This window comes from Ranitomeya variabilis, chromosome 6 (genome assembly GCF_051348905.1).
Source record: "Ranitomeya variabilis isolate aRanVar5 chromosome 6, aRanVar5.hap1, whole genome shotgun sequence".
Taxonomy (NCBI): Eukaryota; Metazoa; Chordata; class Amphibia; order Anura; family Dendrobatidae; genus Ranitomeya; species Ranitomeya variabilis.
The window spans coordinates 406,868,815-406,895,608 of record NC_135237.1 but is presented as its reverse complement, the minus strand read 5'-3'; the positions used below and the strand labels follow the sequence as shown (position 1 = coordinate 406,895,608).

At 41.7% G+C, this 26,794-nt stretch overlaps 1 protein-coding gene across 1 annotated transcript in view; it reads left to right on the top strand.

The window, feature by feature from the left end:
• The window catches only part of RAB31 (RAB31, member RAS oncogene family), a 59,936-nt gene that overhangs the window by 10,388 nt on the left and 22,754 nt on the right, over positions 1–26,794 (top strand). The window contains exons 2-4 of the mRNA XM_077270194.1: positions 15,601–15,680; positions 15,832–15,913; positions 24,730–24,801. Coding sequence (XP_077126309.1) covers positions 15,601–15,680; positions 15,832–15,913; positions 24,730–24,801 — 234 coding nt within the window. The remainder of the gene's footprint in view (positions 1–15,600; positions 15,681–15,831; positions 15,914–24,729; positions 24,802–26,794) is intronic.

Sequence of the window (26,794 nt, the reverse complement as noted above, 5' to 3'; positions counted from 1 at the left end):
AAGGCACACAATACCAGAGGCAGCAAAACAAGTTCAAAATATCTTTGATCCTCCTCCATATTTGACTGTAGGTACTGTGTTCTTTGTAGGCCTCATTTTGTTTTCAGTAAACACTAGAATGATGTGCTTCACCAAAAAGATCTGTCTTGGTCTTATCTGTCTACAAGACGCTTTCCCAGAAGGATTTTGGCTTACTTAGGTACATTTTGGCAAACTGCAGTCTAGCTTTTTTATGTCTCAGTGACAGCAGTGTGGTCCTCTTGGATCTCCTGCCATACCATTTAATTTAACTCAAATGTTGACAGATAGTTTGCAATGACACTGATGCACTCTGAGCTGGCAGGATAGCTTGAATTTCTTTGGAACTTGATTGGGGTTGCTTATCCACCATCCGGACTACCCTGCGTTAAAACCTTTCATCAATTTTTCGCTGCTGTCCACGTCCAGGAAGATTAGCTACAGTGCCAGGGGTTGTAAACTTCTTTATTATGTTGCACACCATGGACAAACAAACCTCAAGATCTCTGGATATGGATTTGTAACCTTGGCATTGTTAATATTTTTCTACAATTTTGGTTCTCAAGTCCTCAGACAGTTCTCTTCTACTATTTCTGTTCTCCATGCTTAGTGTGGCATACACAGACATGCAATGCAAAGATTGAGTCAACTTCTTCCCTTTTTATCTGGTTTGAGGTGTGATTTTCATATTGCCCACACCTGTTACATACCACAGGTGACTTTGAACGAGCATCACATGCTTGAAACAGAGTCTTTTGCCCACAATATTGGAAAGGTGGCAACAATTTTGTCATTTTTGGGGCTTTGTGTGAAATTATGTCTAATTTCCCTTTTTTTCTCTTATTTTGTGTTTTTGAAGAAAGCAATGGCACTGTCCACTGAGCCAATATGTACTTCTCTAGTACTGTTATATAGTGAATTGTATCCCATTCATGTGTATGCCCCACTAAGACGCATCTTCACTGGGCTGTAGATACCTGGCTCTTGGATGTTTTTCCAGGCTTTTACTTACAGAAACCAACAAAAAAATCAGCAGACAAAGCTGTTTGGGCCTTCAGCCAACAATTACAACATAAGAAAAACAAACATGTCTGTAGGGCATCTTTCTCTTCTATATACAAAGATTCTTCTTAGTTACTTTGTTTTATTGAGAAAGACGGAATACTTTTTGAACTAATGCTTATCTGTTTTTTCTGTTCTACCTCACTGGTCTAAATAACGACCCTTGGATCAATGTTCATACTGTGAGTTTTGACTTTATTTATGTACAATCTTTTACCCTTTATAATGTCCTACACACGTTCTAAAGGCAAAAGACATCCCCCTAATTTGGTAGGTGTTTCTTAAAACACTGGGACAAATTTACTATTATTGTAGCACCCAAATTTCTATTTAGTTGCATCAAAATTGTGGCACCAATGATTTTAAACATTTTTAATCAACACCTAAAAAATCCTTGGGGGAAAGAAGGTTCGAACATGTTGAATTTTAACTATCCATCCATTTTTTTCAGGATAAATCAGGGTCCGTCTACACAGACTGACTGGCAACATGATACAACTGCTGAGTGGTAAACTTATCGGCTGTTGTTTGAATGCCTGTTTACACAGGTGACCAAAGTACACAATGCGCACTGAGTGCTCTATGCTAGATTGCTCAGTTCACATAGGCTGCTATTGTTCTTGGAAGTGCAAGTCCCCACCAAAGATGTCTACCAGTGGCTAACCCTACCCTTAATGAATACACATGCATGACAGGCTGAAACAAGTGTGTAGCATGTGTATAAGTGTTACGCCCAACAGTGGTGGATTTGTGGACCCACTGTGCCAGTGGACCAGGCCTGGCTAGGAAGGGGCGTAGCTAAGCGGCTAACTGGTTTCACTGGAGCTCTTGATGGTGGAGACAGACTAGGCTGCAGGTAACCATCAGGTTCCACTCCTAGGCAGATCTCACTACTGCAGCTGCTGAGGTTCGCTGACACTGATTAGGGCTACATTCAGACACACCGGTCTGGGATATTGAATCAGGAACTGGCTGGACACAGACCAGGAGACAATGTTCAGGCACTAGACACTCATGGACCAGGGGATGAGGTTCAGGACTCTGGCCACACAATGACCAGGGATTCAGATTCAGGACACTGGCCACACCAGGACCAGTGAATAAGCTTCAGGACACTGGCTACACCAGGACCAGTGATTAAGGTTTGGGACACTGGCCACTTCGGGAACAGGGAACCTCACAGCTGCTCTGGTAGAACACCACACTACACAATGGGTAAACACGTTGCTTGTCAACTCCCTAAGGGAGAGGGAGTCTTTTATACAGGATGACTCCCAGTAATAGGCTGGGAGCCATTCTGCAGGTGTACTAATTATACAAATTGCCTCTCACCTACAATCTGAGGGCATTTACTATCTGCGCGTGTTGCCACTTTAAGAGCAGGGGAGCGCACGGGCACTAGACATGACGCCGGGAACTGTGGCATGCACAGCAGCAGCAGAGGACAAGGAATATGCCAGGGACCACGCAGAGGGCCGGGGCTGTGAATAAACCAGCGTCCCTGCATGGAGGGAAAAGTGGACACCATACAGGGACGCCGGCCATTGTGTTATGATAGGAGGTTGGACAGAAAAGCTTTAGGCCAATAACTACTCAATGTGTATTGAAAATTTTGAATCTTTGTTTTGGTCCACATATATGTAGTAGTCAAAAAATCTAACTGCTATTAACCCACTATTCCTCTATCTACAGAGCAATTAGCCATTTATACTGCATTTTGGGATACAGTATATTATTCTTTTCTGTTACCACATGATTTAAATATATAGTTCACTATAAAACAACAGTGACATTGTACTAGTCACAATTCATTTACGGTACCTGTAAAATACTAGTTTTTGTATACAAATTGTCTAGAAAAATGGTTCATATTTTAATCATTTAGTCTGTCTGTCTCTTTCTTGGCCTATACAAGTGACATCATCCATTACTGAAACAGCTGGCTGCCGTCAGCCCATAGTGAATAGCCAACCGAAAAGTACATTTTACTGCCAAGACGTATTCCTCTATTCCAACTCAAGTGTCATTCAGTAGGGTCTGATATTGGTATGAATACTTCTCACAGTCTGATTGAGGTGTTCTCACCATGGTTGAATAAGTGTTAAGTGGCAACAACAGAGTGGACGTTAGAATGATAATTTCTTGGTATGGCAATCTCATACTTCACTACTTATTTATAAGAATACTAGATGGCGGCCCGATTCTAACGCATCGGGTATTCTAGAATATCTATGTATGTATGTATGTATATAGCAGGCACATAGTACTGTATATAGCACAGGCCATGTAGTATATAGCAGACAAATACTACGTTGCCTGTGCTATATACTATGTGGCTGCTAAATACATACATATTGTAGAATACCCGATGCTTTAATACAGGCTACGCAGTATATAACAGTGGCCACGTAGTATATAACACAGCCCAAGTACTATATAACACAGCCCACGTACTATATAACACAGCCCACGCAGTATATAGCAGCCACGCAGTATATAACACAGCCCACGTAGTATATAACACAGGCCAAACAGTATATAACACAGCCCACTTAATATATAGCACAGCCCATGTAGTATATCACACAGCCCACGCAGTATATAACACTGGCCACATAATATATAGCACAGCCCACTCAGTATATAACACTGGCCACGTAATATATAGCACAGCCCACGCAGTATATAACACTGGTCACATAGTATATAGCAGCCACGCAGTATATAACACAACCCATGAAGTATTTAGCAGTGTGGGCACCGTATCCCTGTTAAAAAAAAAATATATAAAATAAAAAATAGTTATATACTCACCCTCCGGGATCCAGCGAAGCTGTGCTGAGACGTGCACGGCTGCCGCCAGCTTCCGTTCCCAGGATGCGTTGCGAAATTACCCAGATGACTTAGCAGTATCGCGAGACCGCTAAGGGTATGTGCACACGTTGCGGATTCTGTGCGGATCCGCAGCGTTTTTTGAGGTGCAGAAACGCTGCAGATCCGCAATTGATTTACAGTACAATGTAAATCAATGAGAAAAAAAAATGCTGTGCACACTTTGCGGAAAATCCGCTGCGGAAACGCTGCGGTTTAAAAGAAGTAGCAGTAGCATGTCACTTCTTTTTTGTGAATCTGCAGCGTTTTTGTACCCATTCCATTATAGAAAACCGCAGGGGTAAAAACCGCAGCAAATCCGCAAGAAAACCACAGCAAAAACGCACAAAAAACGCTGCGGAACCGCAGAAAAACCGCGACAAATCCGCAGGTGCGTTTTCTGCCAGGAGAGGCAGAATCCGCCACAGAAATTCCTAAGCCTAATCCGCAACGTGTGCACATAGCCTTAGTCTTCTGGGTAAATTCGCAATGCATCTCTGGGAATGGAAGATGGCGGAGGCCACGCGCGTCTAGGCTTACTACGGAAGATGAGAATAGCAGGTTTTTTGTTTTTTTATTATTTTTAACATTACATCTTTTTACTATTGATGCTGCATAGGCAGCATCAATAGTAAAAAGTTGGGGACACACAGTGTTAATGGTGTGCGTTAGGCTACTTTCACACTAGCGTTAACTGCATTCCGCCACAATGCGTCGTTTTGCCGAAAAAAACGCATCCTGCAAAAGTGCTTGCAGGATGCGTTTTTTCCCCATAGACTAACATTAAGCGACGTATTGCGACGGATTGACACACGTCGCAACCGTCGTGCGACGGTTGCGCCATGTTGTGGCGGACCGTCGGGACCAAAAAATGCTACATGTAACGTTTTTTGCTCACGACGGTCCGCTTTTTCCGACCGCGCATGCGCGGCCGGAACTCCGCCCCCACCTCCCCGCACCTCCCCGCACCTCACAATGGGGCAGCGGATGCGCTGGAAAAATGCATCCGCTGCCCCCGTTGTGCGGCGGAGACAACGCTAGCGTCGGGAACCTCGGCCCGACGCACTGCGATGGGCCGAGCCCGACGCTAGTGTGAAAGTAGCCTTACCCGCTGCATAACGCGCTCCGTTAATGCTGGCATTAACCCTGTGTGAGCGCTGACTGGGGGGCACTCAGGAGTATGGAGCGGGTGCCGGGCACTGACTGGACGGAAGTAGGGAGGGACTAATCGGACTATGCCCGTCGCTGATTGGTCGCGGCAGCCAGGACAGGCAGCTGGCGAGACCAATCAGCGACGTGGGATTTCCGGGACAGACAGACAGACGAAAGTACCCCTTAGACAATTATATAGTAGATGTCTATTTTGGTGGATGAGTTTGGAGATTATACTGTGTTGGTGTGTTGTTTTGGAGTATTGTTATCCATTCTTTAAAGGGAACTTCTCAAGATAAATTTACTAATTAAACTAGTGGTATTGCTTTGTAGGTCCCAAAACAACAATATAGTAATCCAATGTGCTGCAGCTGAGAAATTAAACATTAAACCATACGCCAATTAGCCTGGAAGTGTATTGGGGATATTTCAATGCACTCCAAGGCAGTCAACAAGCCCCAAACGCTCTGCTAGTCTCATTTACATGTGGATTCAAAGCTTTATTTCTCTACTGCAAAACAGGGTTTTTTTCATTTTCATTACCTGGTAATTTTTTGCAGTACAACAATTCTTGCAGTTGCTGGCCTGTTTCCGCACATACCAATAAAACTAGGATACAATGACCATTTTAGAGTTACAATTCAAAACCAATAATACCCCAACCCTTGACTTCTCCTCCCTCCTATGCATCAAATCCAGAACAACATGTAGAGAAGCACCACATGTAGTTAGAGGCAATTAAATCAAGTGTTAATTACAACCTAAGGGTACCGTCACACAGTGCAATTTTGATCGCTACGACGGTACGATTCGTGACGTTCTAGCGATATCGTTACGATATCGCAGTGTCTGACACGCAGCAGCGATCAGGGACCCTGCTGAGAATCGTACGTCGTAGCAGATCGTTTGGAACTTTCTTTCGTCGCTTGATCACCCGCTGACATCTCTGGATCGTTGTGTGTGACACCGATCCAGCGATGTGTTCGCTTGTAACCAGGGTAAACATCGGGTAACTAAGCGCAGGGCCGCGCTTAGTAACCCGATGTTTACCCTGGTTACCAGCGTAAACGTAAAAAAAACAAACAGTACATACTCACATTCCGGTGTCTGTCCTCCGGCGTCTCAGCTCCTCTGCACTGTGAGCGCCGGCCAGCCGGAAAGCGAGCACAGCGGTGACGTCTGACGTCACCGCTGTGCTTTCCGGCTGTGGTGCTTACACAGTGGAGAGAAGCAGAACGCCGGGGGACAGACACCGAAATGTAAGTATGTACTGTTTGTTTTTTTTACGTTTACGCTGGTAACCAGGGTAAACATCGGGTTACTAAGCGCGGCCCTGCGCTTAGTAACCCGATGTTTACCCTGGTTACCCGGGGACTTCGGCATCGCTCCAGCGCCGTGATTGCAACGTGTGACCGCAGTCTACGATGCTGGAGCGATAATCATACGATGCTGCGACGTCACGGATCGTGCCGTCGTAGCGATCAAAATTGCACTGTGTGACAGTACCCTAAGATAAAAACAAAATGAGCAAATACCCTGCAGTAACTAAACAAATAGCAATAGTGAATGAAGATAACTTAGGGAACTTAGCTAACATTGTTTTGTTAAAATAAAAACGTAAAAGCCATCACACCCCGTCAAGGTATTTGGGTCGGTCCCAACCTCTAGTATTAAAATAGTAATTAGCAACAAATTATAAGGCATAAAAAATAAATTTTGTCAGATTGGCATACCGCCAGCTAAGTGTTTCCTCACGTACCTGTTGGTACAGGGAAAAAGAGAATGCCTGCCTCATTGTCAATTGCTGAAATGTCTCAGATACATTGATGAAATGTTTGGTTATTTTTTCTTTATCTAATAACATCTCTATCCAGTTCATTCTGGTGACAATGACGGAGATTAATTTTGAGTCCAACAATAGAAATGGAATAACAACTGTCTCTTTTAAATAGCGAGCTACTGTCAGCCTTACTTCCTGAATTCTTTGGAATTCCCTAAGGCACTGAAATACTTAAAAAATGTTAACGTTATTTTTCTCTAACCATTCTCTTGTAGAATGACTTGTGTGCTTTGGGTCGTTGTCTTGCTGTATGACCTACTTTCTCTTGATATAATGCCACACTGCCAATGTTCCAGGAGGAGATGAGAAGACAATGAAATATATTTGAATACGATTTTTAGTTGTCAAATAACAAATGAAAAATGTACTTACATATACTTCATTGTCTTATCATCACCTGGTGGAATATTGGCAGGTCGGAATTATATCCATTTTTTTCCCACTTATCTATATCCTATCCATTTTGATGGATCCGAAGCAGCCTTGTCCCTCTACAAGCTAACAAAATGAGTTGTGACTGCCACAACCCTACACGGTGAGCACAAATTACGTTTCATTCTTTCCCATTTATACCAGATAAGACCCTATTGCACATTGTCTCCCCAGTTTTCATCTCCCCTAGACAAATGTCATGACATTTTTCCTTTAGACTTTGTTGGTATAATTCAGAATTTCTTGGTCCATCAATGATTGCAAGCTGTTTTGGTCCAGATGTAATAAGACAAGCCCAAAGCATGACACTGCTACCACCACCATGTTTTACAGATGAAATGATATTTTTATATTGTAATGCAGTGTTTTTCTTTCTCCAAACATAGCACTTCTCATTGAAATAAATAAAAATCTCTATTTTAGTCTAATTCCTCACAAAACATTGTTCCAATAGTATTTTGGCTTGTCCAGGTGATCTTTAGCAAACTGCATTTGGCATCACTATTCTTTTTGGAGAGCAGTGGCTTTCCCCTTGCAATTCTGCCATGCACATTTTTGTTGTTTAATGTTCTCCTGATGGTGGAATATTAACTAATGTGAGAGAGACCTTTTATTGCTTAGAAGTTACCTTGGGTACCTTTGTAAAATAGTATTACATTTTAGAGTGATCTTTGTTGGTCTATCACTATTAAGGAGGGTAATAATTGTCTTAAATTTCCTCCATTTATATACAGTAAAACTCACACCTGATTGTCATCCAATTGGTTGAAATCATCAGATTCTAATTTTACCTTCAAATAATCTGTTGATCCTAAAGGTTCACATGCTTTTGCCACTCACAGACATGTGATATTGGATAATATTCCTCATCTAAAAACTGAGTCTATCATTTTATGAGAAATGTGAGCAGAAATATGGAAAATTCTGAAGGGTTCACAATCTTTCAATCATGATTATACATTTGTATACCTGTCTCATACATCTTAAGGAGGTTTGGAGAAAATCGATATATATACTGTACAAACATCTCCATTCACATGTATGGGATCAACCATTAAGTTGCCAAAATTTCTGCAAAGAAATGATGATGATGCCCTATGACTTCTGTTACATTATGGATATCACTATGATATCATTATCTGACCTGTGATCAACTGGAGTTCCAACAGATTGTGTTCTGCTATGATGCGGCACATTAATTCCATTCTATAAAACAATCACTGTTTAAATAGCTTCTACAGATTCAATCTATATAAATTATTCAAATATTGGTCTACTTTGGCGAGTATTACTCCCTCCTGGATGTCAGATAAACTAGATAGCTGTCTCTTTTCTATTTTACTTTACCTCAATAACACACACATGAAAAATGGAAAGCTAGAATAACGTCTTGCACAGTATCTTGTGGTAAAAGTTTCAGGAAAAAGGCAGAAGTGACACTGGATTGTTTTGCATAATGGAATTGGTGTAATAGGAAGTGCTGGGGTGGACTTTCTAAAAAAACTTCTTAGTCAGCTGAATATTGCCATACAATGAGGTAAAAATAATGCTGTAATATTCTTTAGAAAAACTTGTGAAAATAGTGCGTTTGGTGTTGGATAAGATACCGAAATTTGTAATCCCAGTGTCCCAGAAGGCACTGTATAAATTAAAAAAAATGAAAAAATTATAAGTGCAAGGACAGAAATGGTGATTATAATTATTAAAACACAACAAGCTTTATTAAATACAGTTTATAAAAACAACAGGTTTAAATAACCTCAGCAATATAGACACAAAATGGTTTAAGATTGGTGGGTGAGCAATTGTGGGAACCCCAACTGTATAAGGCATAATTCACACATGGTATAACATGTAATCACAAAAGATTTGTACACAGTACTTTATCCCCAGGAAAACCTTTGTGCAGTCTGCAAACAACACACCAATACCGATCACTGAACCTGTGGGTGTGAAGAACATCTAGCCATTTCAATTAAAAAGAGATTTCCCATGCTTTAGTTTTTCACCATACTCTTGATACTAATATTTTTTTATTTAGGAACTCTGTCGAAATAAATATTTTGCCCAAAGTTTGTTATACATATAATTTATTTTTAAACCACCATCAATTCCTGTTTGCCGCACACGTGAAAAGGATTTCATACATATGACATACATAAAATAAAGTATACAAACTGATACACAGGGGAAGAGTACCCTGCCCTTATTGGCTTAAAATTTGTACTGGGGAAGGAGACTGTATACTGAGGATTGCAGCAGCTTCTTTGGTAGTGAGGTAGCAGCTGGATTATTATAGGCTGTATGCTTTCCTCAAAAGATGTGTTTTCAGGTTGAGTCTGAAGTTTCCAACAATGGGAAATAATCGGAGATGTTGAGCTACTGAATTCCAGAGGATAGGGGATTCTTGGGACATGTCTTGGATGCAATTGGGTAGGAACATACAAGAGTGGAGGAGAAAAGGAGGTCTTGTAAACATGGCGAGTACAGTTGATACCAAAAAGTTTGATTTTGGTCTCCTCTGACCACATGACCGTCTCCCATACCTCCTCTGGAATATCCAGATGGTCACAGGCAAACTTCAAACAGGCCTAGACATGTGCTGGGGTGAACAGGGGGACCTTGCATGCCCTGCAGGATTTTAATCAATGATGGCGTAGAGTGTTACTAACGGTAATGTTTGAGACTGTGGTCTCAGCTCTCTTCAGGTCATTGACCAGGTCCTCCCGTATAGTACTGGGCTGATTCCTGACCTTTCTCAGAATCATCCTTACCCCACGAGGCAAGATCAAATACCAAGAGAACTGAGGACCCTGTTTGAAAACTTACAATCTATGAGGAAAAGTAAAAAAAAGTGATTGTAGTATATAGTCTAGTCATCAATATAATAGATAAGGGTATACAAATAATGCTGTATGAAGCTGTCATCAATCAGTATCTGTATAAGTATAGATTCAAAATGCTATTGAGTGCATGGAGGGTGTGGAAGCAGATAATTGGAGGAGCCAAGTTCTGAGGAAAAGTTAGGGAGAACATGGAATATATTATTGAGGTAATAGGCCAGTCTTAAGAAATTTCTTTTTAGAGTACACTTAACTGCATTGTCTGTGCTAGTGTGTTCCAGAGCTCTGGATTAGTAGAGCGTTGTAGTACTCCAGACCAGAAAGAACAAGAGCGATAGTAAGAGTTTTTGCTGTGTAAAAGGTAAGAAAAGGCAGAATTATTGCAATGTTATTGAGGTGCAGGTGACTTGAGAGAGTGAATGATCACATATAGAGAGTGAAGGAAAGATCATTGTCAAATATAACTTCAAGACAGTTAAGCGGTGCTGCTTGAGAATAATAGTGGAGCCATCCACGAAAATTACAATTTTTGGTTTAGGTGGGTTAGTAGAGGGAGGAAACACAAGGAGCTCAGTTTTGGGAAGATTCAGATTTTAGTTAAAGGGAGGCCATAATATTAGAGACAGCGGACAATCACTGGTATCTTGTATTCGCAGACAATTGTCTGCGAATTGAGATACTGATTTGGCTTTTATCCTAAGTCATATTGCACGACTCGTTAAAGGGTTGATTGTGACTTGTAGGATCGCTACTTCCAACAGGTGGCGCTATAGAGTTTAAGTCCTCTTTTTCTCAGAAGAGGCAATTTGAAAATTGGTATCTTGTAGTAATGTAAGGGTCAAGAGAAGATGTGTGTAACCGAGTGTAATCAGCATAGAGATGGTACTGAAAGCCAAATCTACCTTATTAGACAAACCATCAGCAGGTGTACAGAGAAAAGAAGAGATGATCTAGGGCCAACCCCTGAGCTACTCAACCAGTAAGGGGAAGAAGAGATCAATGTCCGTGAGGCCGATAGTATGGAGCATAGTGAGGAGAAGTTGGTGACAGTGTCAAATCCTGCTAAGAGAATCAGCAGGGAGTAGTGGCTATTATATTTTGTTTTTAGTAAATGGTTAGAGACTTTAGTACGGAAAGGTTCTGTAGAATGTAAGGCACGGAAACCGAATTGTAAAGGGTCAAGAATAACATTATCTGAAAGATAGCTGATTAGATGAGAGTAAATCAATTGTTCCAGGAGTAAGGGTACTGTCACACTCTGCAACTTTCCAACGATCACGACCAGCGATACGACCTGGCCGTGATCGTTGTAAAGTCGTTGTGTGGTCGCTGGAGAGCTGTCACACAGACCGCTCTCCAGCGACCAACGATGCCGAAGGCCCCGGGTAACCAGGGTAAACATCGGGTTACTAAGCGCAGGGCCGCACTTAGTAACCCGATGTTTACCCGGGTTACCATCGTAAAAGTAAAAAAAAACAAACAGTACATACTCACATTCCGGTGTCCGTCAGGTCCCTTGCCGTCTGCTTCCCGCTCTGACTGAGTGCCGCCATAAAGTGAAAGCAGATCACAGCGGTGACGTCACCGCTGTGCTCAGCTCTTACTTTACGGCCGGCAGTCAGTCAGCGGGAAGCAGACTGCGAGGGACCCGACGGACACCGGAATGTGAGTATGTACTGTTTGTTTTTTTTTACTTTTACGATGGTAACCAGGGTAAACATCGGGTTACTAAGCGCGGCCCTGCGCTTAGTAACCCGATGTTTACCCTGGTTACAAGCGAACGCATCGTTGGATCGGTGTCACACACACCGATCCAATGATGACAGCGGGGGATCCAGCGACGAAAGAAAGTTCCAAATGATCTGCTACGACGTACGATTCTCAGCAGGGTCCCTGATCGCTGCTGCGTGTCAGACACGGCGATATCGTATGGATATCGCTGGAACGTCATGGATCGTACCGTCGTAGCGACAAAAGTGCCACTGTGAGACAGTACCCTAAAACATGAAGGGGAGATTATAGACAAGTTTGTAATTAGCAGAGCAATTCTGCTCCAGGCATTTTTCTTAGTAAAGCGGTTATGACTGCTTGTCTGAAGGAGTAGGGAAAATACTGGATGAAAAAGAGAGGTTAAATATTTTAGTTAGGTGGGTATTAACAGCTGGGGAGAATGACTGGAGAGAGTGAGAGGGAATAGGGTTACTGTTGCAGGTAGTATAGAGAGAAGAAGCAAGGTGTATGGTAACCTGTTCGGTGACCGGTTAAAGATGGAAAGTGAATTCGATGAAGTGTAGGAGGGAGGAGGTGCTGTTAGTGATTGAGAGACAATTTCTTTTCTGATGTGATCACTTTGTTTCTTTGAAATAATTGGCCAGATTGTCAGCGCTGAGGTTCATTAAAGAGGTCTGCACTGTAGGACTGAGGAGGGAGTAAAAAGTATCAGAGTCATTTTACATTGCCAGATAGTGTGGTGACGAGGGTGGTGAAGTAGGCTTGTTTGCAGTGGCAAAGGGCAGAGTTATTGTTATGGACTGACCTGAGTTGGAGTAGTGATATTGCAACCACCAAGGGAAGCACCGGCAGGTAGCGTAGTCAGGAATAGTCAGAAGTCGGTACACAGGAGCAGTAGTATATTTGGGAGGATATGCAGGTTGCATCATCAGTAGTGTTGAGCGATACCGTCTGATACTTGAAAGTATCGGTATCGGATAGTATCGGCCGATACCCGAAAAATATCGGATATCGCCGATACCGATACCCGATACCAATGCATTTCAATGGGACGCAAAGTATCGGAATGGTTCCCAGGGTCTGAAGGAGAGGAAACTCTCCTTCAGGCCCTGGGATCCATATTCATGTGTAAAATAAAGAATTAAAATAAAAAATATGGATATACTCACCTCTCCGGTGGCCCCTGAATCTTACCGCTGTAACCGGGAGCCTCCGTTCCTAAGAATGAGCGCGTGAAGGGCCTTCAATGACGTCACGGCTTCTGATTGGTCGCGTGACCGCTCATGTGACCGCTTACGCGACCAATCAGAAGCCGGGACATCAGCCGCGACGTCATCGAAGGTCCTTCACGGGCTCATTCTTAGGAACGGAGGCTCCCGGTTACAGCGGTAAGGTCCAGGGGCCGCCGGAGAGGTGAGTATATCCATATTTTCAATTTTCATTCTTTATTTTACACATGACTATGGTTCCGATACCGATTCCCGATACCACAAAAGTATCGGAACTCGGTATCGGAATTCCGATACCGCAAGTATCGTCCGATACCCGATACTTGCGGTATCGGAATGCTCAACACTAGTCATCAGGAAATAGACAGAGTTCAGTACATGGTCACAGCAGTATAATCTTGAGGATAAGCAGCAGGTGGAAAGAAGCTAGAATAAAGGCTGGGAGCTCAATAACATCAGAAGGAATATAGTGCAATACCAGGTTTAAGTAGTGTGTTCAATCAGGAGATCACAGGGTTGAGCCAATCACTAAAGGTACCGTCACATTTAGCGACGCTGCAGCGATCTAGACAACGATGCCGATCGCTGCAGCGTCGCTGTGTGGTCGCTGGAGAGCTGTCACACAGACAGCTCTCCAGCGACCAACGATGCCGAAGTCCCCGGGTAACCAGGGTAAACATCGGGTTACTAAGCGCAGGGCCGTGCTTAGTAACCCGATGTTTACCCTGGTTACCAGTGTAAATGTAAAAAAAAACAAACACTACATACTTACATTCCGGTGTCTGTCGCGTCCCCCGGCGTTCTGCTTCCCTGCACTGTAAGCGCCGGCCGTAAAGCAGAGCGGTGACGTCACCGCTGTGCCCTGCTTTACGGCCAGCCGGCGCTGACACAGTGCAGGAAAGCAGAACGCCGGGGGACGCGACAGACATCGGATTGTAAGTATGTAGTGTTTTTTTTTTTTTTACATTTACACTGGTAACCAGGGTAAACATCGGGTTACTAAGCGCGGCCCTGCGCTTAGTAACCCGATGTTTACCCTGGTTACCAGTGAAGACATCGCTGAATCGGCGTCACACACGCCGATTCAGCGATGTCTGCGGGAGATCCAGCGACGAAATAAGGTGCTGGCCTTCTAGCTCCGACAAACGATGTCACAGCAGGATCCTGATCGCTGCTGCGTGTCAAACACAACGATATCGCTATCCAGGACGCTGCAACGTCATGGGTCGCTAGCGATATCTTTGTTAAGTTGTTCAGTGTGAAGGTACCTTTACTCAGGCTGGAGACAAACATTAACAACACAGGTACTAGTATCTGGGTTAGCAAGCAACTGTTCAGTGAGCTGATTATCTCAGAGGGTAGAGCTGCTGCCTGGTGCACAAGAGCTGCTGGGTTCGAGTTCTGACAGATCTATGTTTTGAGCATAAACTTATAATGGATGCAATTTTTGATCTAATTGTACAAAACCAATTTTAAATTGCCACTACCATAGTGATTAACTGACCACTAGTGATGAGCGAATGTGCTTTGATAAGGTGTTTTCTGAAGCATGTTTGCGCATGTGCTAACCGAGTGACTTTGGCATGCGCAAATAATATGTTCGAATCCCCGCACATGCATGTCTCACGGCTGTTCAACAGCCGCAACACATGCAGGGATTGACTAACAAACAGACAATCCCAGCATTTGTTGCTGCTGCCAAACAGCCATGAGATATGCAGTTGCGGGGACTCGAACATATTTTTCAAGCATGCCGAAGACACTCAGTTAGCACACGAGAATGCTTGGATAACATCTTATCTAAACACGTTCACTCATCACTAATAAACTCTATGGATCCTACTCCTGGAAATACTTGCAAACTGTGCCAGGCAGGCTTTTTCCATGCAACAGATACAGTAGAGATATAATATTATCGTATGTTGTAGGCATTCAGATTAATTGCCATCCAAGTACAACTTTACTGTATACAACTTGAGTTCACCAGAATGGGAGCTACTTTCATAGGGTGTCTCAGAGAGAAAGGTCCAAAGAAAGTGGTCTTCTACATAACTTTGGCAAATGAAAAGGGGTTCATGAGACAACCCCTTTAATGCTTTAGAGATCAAGGCAAACCATAATTAGGCACACAAATGTGCTGATTTGCAATTAGAGGAACAAAGAGGCAATTTCCCATAATTTTGTCATGATTGCATTTCCCTATTTTACAAATGTTGTGTTCTTTCCATGTTTTAAGTCTCTGAAAGTATCTACCACCTCTGATCGTCACTTTAATTGAGGTTTCTTGCCTGCAATTATTTACCTGTGCTGGCTTTGTACTACACATACTATACATTGCCAATCCATAATAGAGTTTTGGTAGAATATTTAATTTTGGCATAGGTTGAATGATAAAATGATTTATCTTATTGTCTTATTTTAGGACACAGGAGTTGGGAAATCTAGCATAGTTTGCCGATTTGTCCAAGACCATTTTGATCATAATATAAGCCCCACGATTGGGTAAGTGAACCGTGAATAAAAAATTAAACTATGAATACTGTAAATGGCCACTTTTTTAGATAAATCTATCTAGTACTATGTTGAACCTATTTTGACCAGATTTAGATTTATGACATATGTACCTTAACTGTACAACTGTTTGTCTTTTCAGAGCTTCATTTATGACTAAAACAGTTCCATGTGGGAATGAGCTCCATAAATTTTTGATATGGGATACTGCTGGTCAGGAACGAGTGAGTATCACCAAATACTGTACATACAAGAGATTTGCTGACATTAATAAAAATAATAGTTATGAAGATCATTAGTAATTGTTTTACAGATGTGGAATACATCTGTATGGCCAGGTTGTCTACGTACCTTTATGCATTGCATCTGCATTTGCTGCATTCATCCAGCACTGCTTCTTACAGGATCTTTACAATGACCATAATCTCGAAACCAGTAACTAGAGTTACATGGTCCCTGTTGAAAAATTTGGACCTGGGCCCACACCTCCATGTTAGTCAGATGTATAGGTCTTTGTAAAGTTCTAGATCCTGTAAAGAAAAAAAAAAGGTTTTAGGTACCGTGTTAGCCAGTTGGAAAAAGATTGATTGTTCTCAGCGGGGAAAACAAAATAATAATCTTGTAGCTATGATATCTTTAATGGCTAACAAAAATAAAATAAGTGATGTTACAACGATAGCTTTCGAGACAAGTTTGGCTTCGTTATCAGTCATGGTATAGCAAAATAGCTGAAGAAACACAAATATAGGCCACATTCACACGTTCAGTATTTGGTCAGTATTTCACATCAGTATTTGTAAGCCCAAACCAGGAGTGGAACTGTCAGAGGAAAAGTATAATAGAAACATGTCACCACTTCTGTATTTATCACCCACTCATGGTTTTGGCTTATAAATACTGATGTGAAATACTGACCAAATACTACTAGTGTGAACATGGCCATATACAGAAAAAGAGCAGAGACATGACATAATAAATGGACATTTAAAAAGACAAACAGACTGAGCTCATAGAATCCTTCATTAGCTTAGTTAAGTGGTAGCAAAGTTTTATTGACCCAGACCTGATGCCCTCACTGCCTCTGGAGCATACAGTGGGTAAGGAAAGTATTCAGACCCATTTAAATTTGTCACTCTTTGTTTCATTGCAGCCATTTGGTAAATTCAAAAAAGTTCATTTTTTCTCCTTAATGTACACTCTGCGCCCCATCTTGACTGAAAAAAAACAGAAGTGTAGAAATGTTATCAAATTTAATAAAAAAGAAAAACTGAAAAATCACATGGTCATAAGTATTCAGACCCTTTGGTCAGTCAGACACTCATATTTAAGTCACATGCTGTCCATTTCCTTGTGATCCTCCTTGAGATGGTTCTACTCCTTCATTGGAGTCCAGCTGTGTTTAATTAAACTGATAGGACATGATTTGGAAAGGCACACACCTGTCTATATATATAAGACCTCACAGCTCACAGTGCATGTCAGACCAAAAGAGAATCATGAGGTCAAATGAACAGGCCAAGGAGCTCAGAGACAGAATTGTGGCAATGCACAGATCTGGACAAGGTTACAACAGAATTTCTGCAGTACTCAAGGTTCCTAAGAGCACAGTGGCCACCATAATTCTTAAATGGAAGAAGTTTGGGACCACCAGAAGTCTTCCTCGACTTGGACATCCAGCCAAACTGAGCAATCGTGGGAGAAGAGCCTTGGTTAGAGAGGTAAAGAAGAACCCCGAGATCACTTTGGTTGAGCTCCAGAGATGCAGTAGGGAGATGGGAGAAAGTTCCACAAAGTCAACTATCACTGCAGTCCTCCACCAGTTGGGCCTTTATGGCAGCAGAGTGGCCCAACGAAAGCCCCTCCTCAGTGCAAGACATATGAAAGCCCGCATAGAGTTTGCTAAAAACCCATGAAGGATTCCCAGACTATGAGAAATATGATTCTCTGGTCTGATAAGATGAAGATAGACTTTTTCGGTGATAATTCTAAGTGGTATGTGTAGAGAAAACCAGGCACTGTTCATCACCTGCCCAATACAATCCCAACAGTGAAACGTGGTGGCAGCATCATGCTATGGGGATGTTTTTCAGCTGCAAAGACAGGAGGACTGATTGTTATTGAATGCGGCCAAGTACAGAGATATCCTGGATGAAAACCTCTTCCAGAGTGCTCTGGACCTCAGACTTGGCCGAAGGTTCACCTTCCAACAAGACAATGACCCTAAGTACACAGCTAAAATAGCAGAGAAGTGGCTTCAGAACAACTCTGTGACCGTTCTTGAATGGCCCAGCCACAACCCTAACCTAAACCCAACTGAGCATCTCTGGAGAAACATGAAAATGGCTGTCCACCAACATTCACCATCCAATCAGACGGAACTGGAGAGGATCTGCAAGAAAGAATGGCAGCGGATTCCCAATTCCAGGCGTGAAAAACTTGTTGCATCATTCCCAAGAAGACTCATGGCTGTACTAGCTCGAAAATGGTGCTTATACTCAATACTGAGTAAAAGGTCTGAATACTTATGACCATGTGATATTTCAGTTTTTCTTTTTTAATAACTCTGCAAAAATTACTACATTTCTGTTTTTTTTCAGTGAAGATGGGGTGCAGAGTGTACATTAATGAGAAAAAATTTACTTTTTTGAATTTACCAAATGGCTGCAATAAAACAAAGAGTGAAAAATTTAAAGGGGTCTGAATACTTTCCATACCCACTGTATTCATCAGATTTTGTAGTCAATGTCAGATTGGGGTGCCAAGGGCCCACCAGTAACATTGATTTTGGGGGCCCACTTTTCACCTTTTTTATGAGCACTTCAAGCTGTGGGCTTTATGTCACCACTTTTTTCTCCATATTGAAGTAGTTGACTTCTAGGGATCCTTGTGGCTCTATTGATCTGATCATCAATGAAGGTGGTGCTGTAGCCTAGGTTTAATATGTCTTTTTAAGATGAGTTAGGTTTTCATCCCTCCCTGTCTGTTGGGTTGGAGCAGATATGATTATATCTTAGGGCCTGGAATGTGTTTTGGGTGTAAGCTGTCCCATCTGAGGTATGGCAGTCAGTTAATTGGTTTCTGATACATGAATATCTAGAATGAACCATTTTGAATTTTTATGGTGGTATCCAGAAAGTTGATTTCTGTATTTGGGTGGTCTGATGTCAAGTTTATGTTGGTTTTATGGATTTTCTAAGCATTTTATAAGTTCTTGTTCAGACTCAATTTGAATAATTAAGATGTCATTGATGTAACGGAAATAGGCCAAGGGTTTGATGGAGCAGGATGATAAAAAGTCTTTCTCCGGTTTAGCCATGAAAAGGTTGGCATACTGTGGTGCCATTTTGCTGCCCATAGCAGTTCCGATGCATTGTAGTTATAGCTCATCACCGAAACAGAAAAAGTTAGATGTGAGGATAAATCAGGTGAGCTTTAATACATCAGAAGAGATCCCATTAGTTTCCAGAAACATTTGACTGGCAGTTCGTCCATCTTCATGTGAGATGTTAGAATATAAGGATTCAACATTCATGGTGGCTAAGATGGCACCTTTGAGAAGGGGTCCTATTGTAGATAGCTTTTTAAAGGGTCAGTTTTGTCCTGTAAATAGCTGGCTGTTTTTCTTACCAGCGATTCAATAACATTCTCTATCCATCCTGATATTTTTTCAGTGAGTGTATACTCATCTCTGAGAACATTGGCCTCCCTGGATTGTCTGATTTATGAATCTTGGGAAGCATATAGAAAATTACTATCCTAGGATTATCAGGTATAAAGTTTAGTGAAATCTGTACACAGGCTTCTGATGACCCTTTTCAACTCTCTCATATATTTTGGAGTTGGGTTATCATCCAGTTTGGTGTAGCACTGTCTGTGTGCTTCTTTAAAATATTGTATTGAGAAGTACTATGGCACCAGCTTTAGCTGCAGGCTTAAAAGTGATCTCCTTGTTGTTCTTCAGACTATGAAGTGCCCTTCTCTCCTGCACACTGATATTAGATGTTTCCTTTCTCTGTTTATCCAATATTGTGGCTTGCACCGAATGCCTAAATGAGTCAATATATTGATCCAAAGTGATGTTGCAGCCAGGAGGAAGTGTCCAGATTTTATCTTATCGTCTAGTCTGACTTGTGTTTGGCTGCTTAGAAGCGCCAAGTCACTTTTACCATCAAAGAAGAACTTTTTCAGTTTCAGTCTCCTGAAGTATTGTTTCATGTCACTACATGGTTCTGTTTTGTCTAAGGGTATGTGCCTACGATCCGGAACTGGCAGCGCTTTGAATGCAGCGCATGTGTCATGTCGGACGCTGTTCAGACCAGGTCGTCCGACAGACAGCGGTAAAATTCCGCTTTTGACCACTATTTGGTCATTGGCATCTGCTAGATTTTATCTAGCTGTTCCGGGGTTAATTTACCTAATCCTTGGATTGGAAACTGGGCCATGCCCACTGCCTTTAAATAGTTCTCCTGATCTTTGGGCGTCGCCGATTATAGCTTCTGTCTTGTGCGTTGTTATCTCGGTCTGGTGAGGAGAGCTGGTGGTTGGAGATTCGTTGCTGGTGGTGTACTTTCCTTTGTCTTATTTACTCCTTCCTATATTTGTATTTATTTTGCCTGCACATTTATAGTGTATTCCTGAGTGACTGCGGCGTGGTGTATATTTTCCTTTATCCTTGTCTGTGCTTACTGTGGGTATTGGGGAATAACATCTTCACTGGGTGGTGGGCGAAGGTTTCAGCCTAGGGCTGAGCTCAGGAGACAGGGTGAGGTTCGAGGCCTGGACATGCACACCTTCAGTGTAAACTCCAGGTAGAGGGTCAGTCAGGATTTCCCTAGTCTGAGGGAAACTGCAGGGGTCCGGGTTATTAGCTCTCGCTCACCTAGTCTCTCCCTGACAGCATGTTCGCTGCATCCAAAGTGCTACCGGCATTGAATGCAGGTGAATCCACATGTGTTCACTGAACAGTACAGATTCACTGCGTCCAATACATTGTATAGGTGAAATTCCTCTTGTGGAGACTGGCGTCTCCACAAGAGAAATTGACATTCTGTAATCTGGAAAGACACACCGCATGTCTGTCTCACCGATCTGGGTCATTATCGTTGAGATGCTGCAGCAGCTGGATTTTCTAAGGGTGACATTTGTGAGTAGCTAATATCTGCAGAAGGGATGTTCGACTGATGCCAGATCGGCGCGCTGAACTTGCAGAATGGGCAAAGCAAAAATTGGAACAAGACTCTCAGTTTACACAGAACATTATGTTCAGTGATGAGGCAAACTTTTTTGGGTGGGCCATTTATATAGATACACCTAAATAACATGGGAATGGTGACATTTTCCTGTGTAGGGTGTCTTGCATTGAAATCTGCTGCTATGACCCAGGTACTGCGTTCACCAGTCATCAACACAATTTCTATCTGCTCCTCACGTGTTAACCTCTGCAACATGTCAATGGCTGTAAACAAAGAGAAACTTGTAAATAACTCATGAAATAATAAAGTTACTTTAAAACCAAGCACACCATTGCTTTTCTTGTGAAATTCTCAATAAGTTTGATGTGTCACATGACCCTCTTCCCATTGGAAAAAATAAAGTTGGATCCAAAATGCATAAGTTCAAAATGTCCGCCATGGTTACCACCCATCCTGAAAAGTTGTTCCCCTCCCATATACTAATGTGCCACAAATAGGAAGTTGATTTCATCAACCATTCCTATTTTATTTTGGTGTATCCATATACATGGCCCATTCTGTATGTGCAAACATGAGATCTAAACTACATTGTTGCTGAATAAAACGTACTTATAAAAAGTGAAGGTTCTTAGCGCATAAATTGGCCAATTCATAAGTGTCCATCAACTACGGCAAGGTGACACTTCTCTGATGGGTCCTAGCATGCCTCTCTTGGGCTATAAGCCTACAGTTTAAGTGGGCAAGCATACCTCCCTTAGGTTATAAACCTACAATTTTAAATGGACAGGTAGGAACCAGCACTAATTAAAAGCACCTTTGGGATGATGGGAGGAGTCAGATAGGTGACATATCCCCCATCCTGGGCCTCTTCCTGATACAATGTCCGTTGTGACAATCTATTCTAGCACATGCAAAAAAATGTATTCTTCTTACCTTCCTCTGCTCCAACGATGTGTGACATCCTCTTCAGCAGCCTGTAGCTAATTTCGTCTTGCTAGCCATAGGTGAGGCCTGACATCACTGCCATGTGCAGCTCGTGATGGGCATGCTGACGTCAGCTGTCGCTCTCTCATTGACTGGTGGCATGTGTTGCAGTGTAAGGAACCAGTGGTCTCAAGCGATCCTCGGACAAACATACAGCGGAAAAAGGTGCTGGCATTGGTGGGCCCCTCTCCCACACAGACTTGACAGACATTGTTACCCCCCTGCTAAAAACATTAGACATCGACTAACGTAAGTGCAGTCAGAGCCCATAGTGCTGCACAAAGGCATAATGACTGTGGTTGCAGCGGTCGCCGCTGCAGCTAGGACCAACAGGTGAGAGGCCAGCCGACATCAGCCTCTACTTCAACTGAATGTGCATCCTATAGGAAGTGCATTAGACTTCTGCTGTGGGGCCCCATGACTTCTATGTTCACACCGGATGAGTGTAATGTTTTTTTTTCTATTCATTAAAGAACAGCGGCATAACGGGGGATATATATATATACCTAGATGGGGCACCAAAAGAAGGGACATATACCAGGATGGGGGACATATATATCTGGGGGAGGGCCACAATCCCACAATCTAAATCTTGCAGCAGGGCCCATCAGACTCTAGTTATGCCACTGGTGCTGCTTGTTGGCAGGCAGCACTATATTTACAGAACAAATATACAAATGAAGTCAACACTTAGGAGCGATATTGTTGATGTCCTTCTTGGCTAAATATAGTGCAGCGACTAATATAGTTTTACTCCCAAACTTTTGGTTCTTTTTTGCAAATGACTTTACCTATTTGTGAATACCATTGTTTATCCATGTTTAATTTGTAAATGCTTTGCCTCCACACGTCTAGACTTCATAATGACAAGATAATTGCTTTCATATGAACTAGGCAGAGGCAACTTAATGTCAACATGAGAAAAGTACCAGTTCTCCATAAAGGGACCAGATGAGTATGGAGTCTTACAGGCAATGCTACATGGGAGAAAAGTATGCTATAAGTCAATGTCCAACTCTTTAACAAATTTTGCAACATGATCAGAGATAAATGCCAAGCCAGCAACTCATCTACAGGCAGTCTGGTTCTGTTTTGGGGTGTTTGCGGGTGTCGCAATCAGCCAGGCAGACCATGCTTTACTCTAGGGGCAAAGACATTGAAAAAGTTGATGATTTTCTAGCTTGGAATTTATCCCCGGCCATTTTGCAAAGCTCGATGCAGGTTTGCTTAACTTAGATTACTTACAATTCCTTGCTTGCACATGCAAGATCATTGTATTTGTTCTGCTAACTAAATTACAAACACATATTTATGTAATGCACTTTTATAAAAAAAAAAATCAGAACTGCGTGATTGCTTACTGATGGCTTTAACCCCTTACCGACATCGGGTGTAATAGTATGCCAATGTCGGTATTCCCCGCTTTGATGGGTTCTGGCGGTGAGCCCACATCTTTTCTGGGACATGTCAACAATAAAAAAAAAAATCAAACCTACACATATTTGGTATCGCCGTGTTCAGAATAGCCAGATCTATCAATAAATAAAGAATTAACCTGATCGCTAAACGGTGTAGCAATAAAAAAAAGTAAAAATGCCAGAATTACTTTTTTTGGTCGCCGCGACATTGCATTAAAATGCAATAACGGGCGATAAAAATAACGTATCTGCACCAATATGGTATCATTAAAAACATCAGCTCGGCATGCAAAAAATAAGCCCTCACCCAACCCTAGATCACGAAAAATGGAGACGCTACGAATATCGGAATATTGCGCAATTTTTATTTTTTTTTAGCAAAGTTTGGAATTTTTTTTCACCACTTAGATAAAAAAAGAACCTAGACATGTTAGGTGTCTATGAACTCATAATGACCTGGAGAATCATAATTGCAGGTCACTTTTAGCATTTAGTGAACCTAGCAAAAAAGCCAAGCAAAAAAACAAAAGTGGGATTGCACTTTTTTTTAGCAATTTCACCACACTTGGGATTTTTTTCCCGTTTTCTAGTACACGACATGGTAAAACCAGTCCAAAACCAGAAAGAACTTGGCACTTCCGTCGCTCTCCTCATGCGCTGACTCATACAGGATTCCCAGCTGCATCCAGTATATTTGTTCTGATGAAGGTCCGGATGTGAACCAAAATGTTCAACTTTATGGGTGCACATCAATAAACATTTTCATTGCACGCCAAAATGTCCTTCAGAGTGCCAAGTTTTTTTCTTGTTTTGGACTGTTTTGGGTTGGATACCCTACTTGAGCACCTATCTCACTCATTACGAGTGCCGTAGTGCTCCATTTCAACATAGTAAAACCAATGGTGTCCTTCAAAAGTACAACTCCTCCCGCAAAAAATAAGCCCTCACATGGCCATATTGATGGAAAAATAAAAAGTTATGGCTCTGGGAAGGAAGGGAAAGAAAAACAAAAATGCAAAACCGAAAAAAGTTCCGGGGATGAAGGGGTTAATTTCTATGGCCAGTACAAATTTTTCATCTTGAATGTATAATATACTGATTTCTTTGGTGATTTGCAGATTTTTTTTTAGCCTGATGGCATATTGTAAAAGTTGGAGAAAGACAAAAAATGGTAAAAGGATGGTAAAAACAAACTTTATTGATGTAACCATTTGCCCTGTGCACTGCTGTGGCTCCATTCTATTTATATGAGAGTTCAAAGGAAGTGCACCAGCCTCATCAGGCCTAGGGGATCTATTAAATATTGCAGTTTGTATTGTGATATCTGGGGAGAGATTGATTCAATTATAACACAAAATATAACAATAACACAATTTATCTACAACATAATTAGCCGCTCTCAAAGACCTGCAAAATTCTTACTGGAAACTTCAATTGCTTTTTCAGTTCCATTCTTTGGCACCGATGTATTACAGAGGCTCGGCAGCTGCTGTTATTGTATATGACATAACAAAGCAGGTAAGGAATATCACCTCATATTTTATCCGTCTGGCATTTCATTGAGGACGCTTAATATAAAATAACTGCTAAAACAGAGACACATACATATGGTAAATCAGTGGCACAATTCCACCATGAGACATTACAGGATTTACCATTAACATATTTAGGAGAGGATGACTCATGTATCGGAGCTAGGACGGAAATGTCATTACTGGTATATAATCACATTTCTTTTAATATGGGACAAATCTCAATGGTCCCTGTTTTGTTGGGGTGATAGTTTCATTGACTTGTAGTAAAACGAGTTTCAAACAATTTACGTTTCACAGCACTTTACATGTATAGTTTAAACTATAAAGCCAAATAGGGCAGCATGGTGGCTCAGTGGTTAGGACTGCAGACATAGGACCCTGGATACAAATCCCACAAAGTACAACAATCAATATTGTATGTTCTCCCGAGTTTGTGAGGGTTTTCTTACGGGTTCTCTGGTTTCTCCTCACACTCCATAGACATACTGATAAGGAATTTAGATTATAAGCCCCAATGAGGACAGTGATGATAATGTCTGTAAAGCCCTATGGAATATGATTGCGCTGTATAATCACATAAAATAAATTCATACGGACATTGTGTTTGTTCACGTCCTCTGCAAAGGAAGCATAAAAACAAAAATATACACTCTCAGTAGTGGAAACCTAACTGTAGAATGGATCGAAAAGCTTAGCATTTACTTTTACCTGACTATGAAAGCATTGACCAACTGTTTGCTGGCGGGGCTATATTGACTGGGTTTCTCCTGGTCACCCCCAAACCTGACATTATTATATGTTAACTGGAATGGATTTCATTTCTTAAAGTAATGATGGCCACTCGTTTTCTTTACTTAGCTGCTTTTTTCTTGCCATAATACAAATTCTAACAGTCTATTCAGTAGGACTATCAGCTGTGTATCCACCAGACTTCTGCACAACACAACTGATGGTCCCAACCCCATTTATAAGGCAAGAAATCCCACTTATTAGTTACACCTGACAGGGCACACCTGTGAAGTGAAAACCATTCCCGGTGACTACCTCTTGAAGCTCATCAAGAGAATGCCAAGTGTGTGCAAAGCAGTCATCAAAGCAAAAGGCGGCTACTTTGAAGAACCTAGAATATAAGACATAATTTCAGTTGTTTCACACTTTTTTATTAAGTATATAATTCCACATGTGTTAATTTATAGTTTTGATGCCTTCAGTGTGAATGTACAATTTTCATTGTCATGAAAATACAGAAAAATCTTTAAATGAGAGGGTGTGTCCAAACTTTTGGTCTGTACTGTATATACAGTCTATATACTGTATATATATATATACATATATATATGTCAGTGAGACACACACACACACACACACATATATATATATATATATATATATATATATATATATATATATTTCACACAGAGCTAGATAGCAGAAGAGCCGGTAATTCAATTGTCGGCTTCTGCTATCTCCTTACCACACCCGACAGGATGAGACATGGTTTACATACAGTAAACCATTTCATATCCATTATATTTTTACATATCCCGCCCTAATAATGTTATTAGTGTGTGTGCAAAATTTGAGAGCTCTAGGTGTTAAAATAAAGGGATAAATCACGGAAAAAAACTGGCGTGGGCTCCTGCGCAATTTTCTCTGCCAGAGTGGGAAAGCCAGTGACTGAGGGCAGCTATTAATAGCCTAGAGAGGGACCATGGTTATAGGACACCCCCTGGCTAAAAACATCTGCCCCCAGCCACCCCAGAAAAGGCACATCTGTAAGATGCGCCTATTCTGGCACTTGGCCACTCTCTTCCCACTCCCGAGTAGCGGTGGGATATGGGGTAATAAAGGGTTAATGTCACCTTGCTAATGTAAGGTGACATTAAGCCAGGTTAAAAATGGAGAGATGTCAATAAGACACCTATCCATTATTAATACAATAGTAATAAAGGGTTAAAAATACACACACATTATGA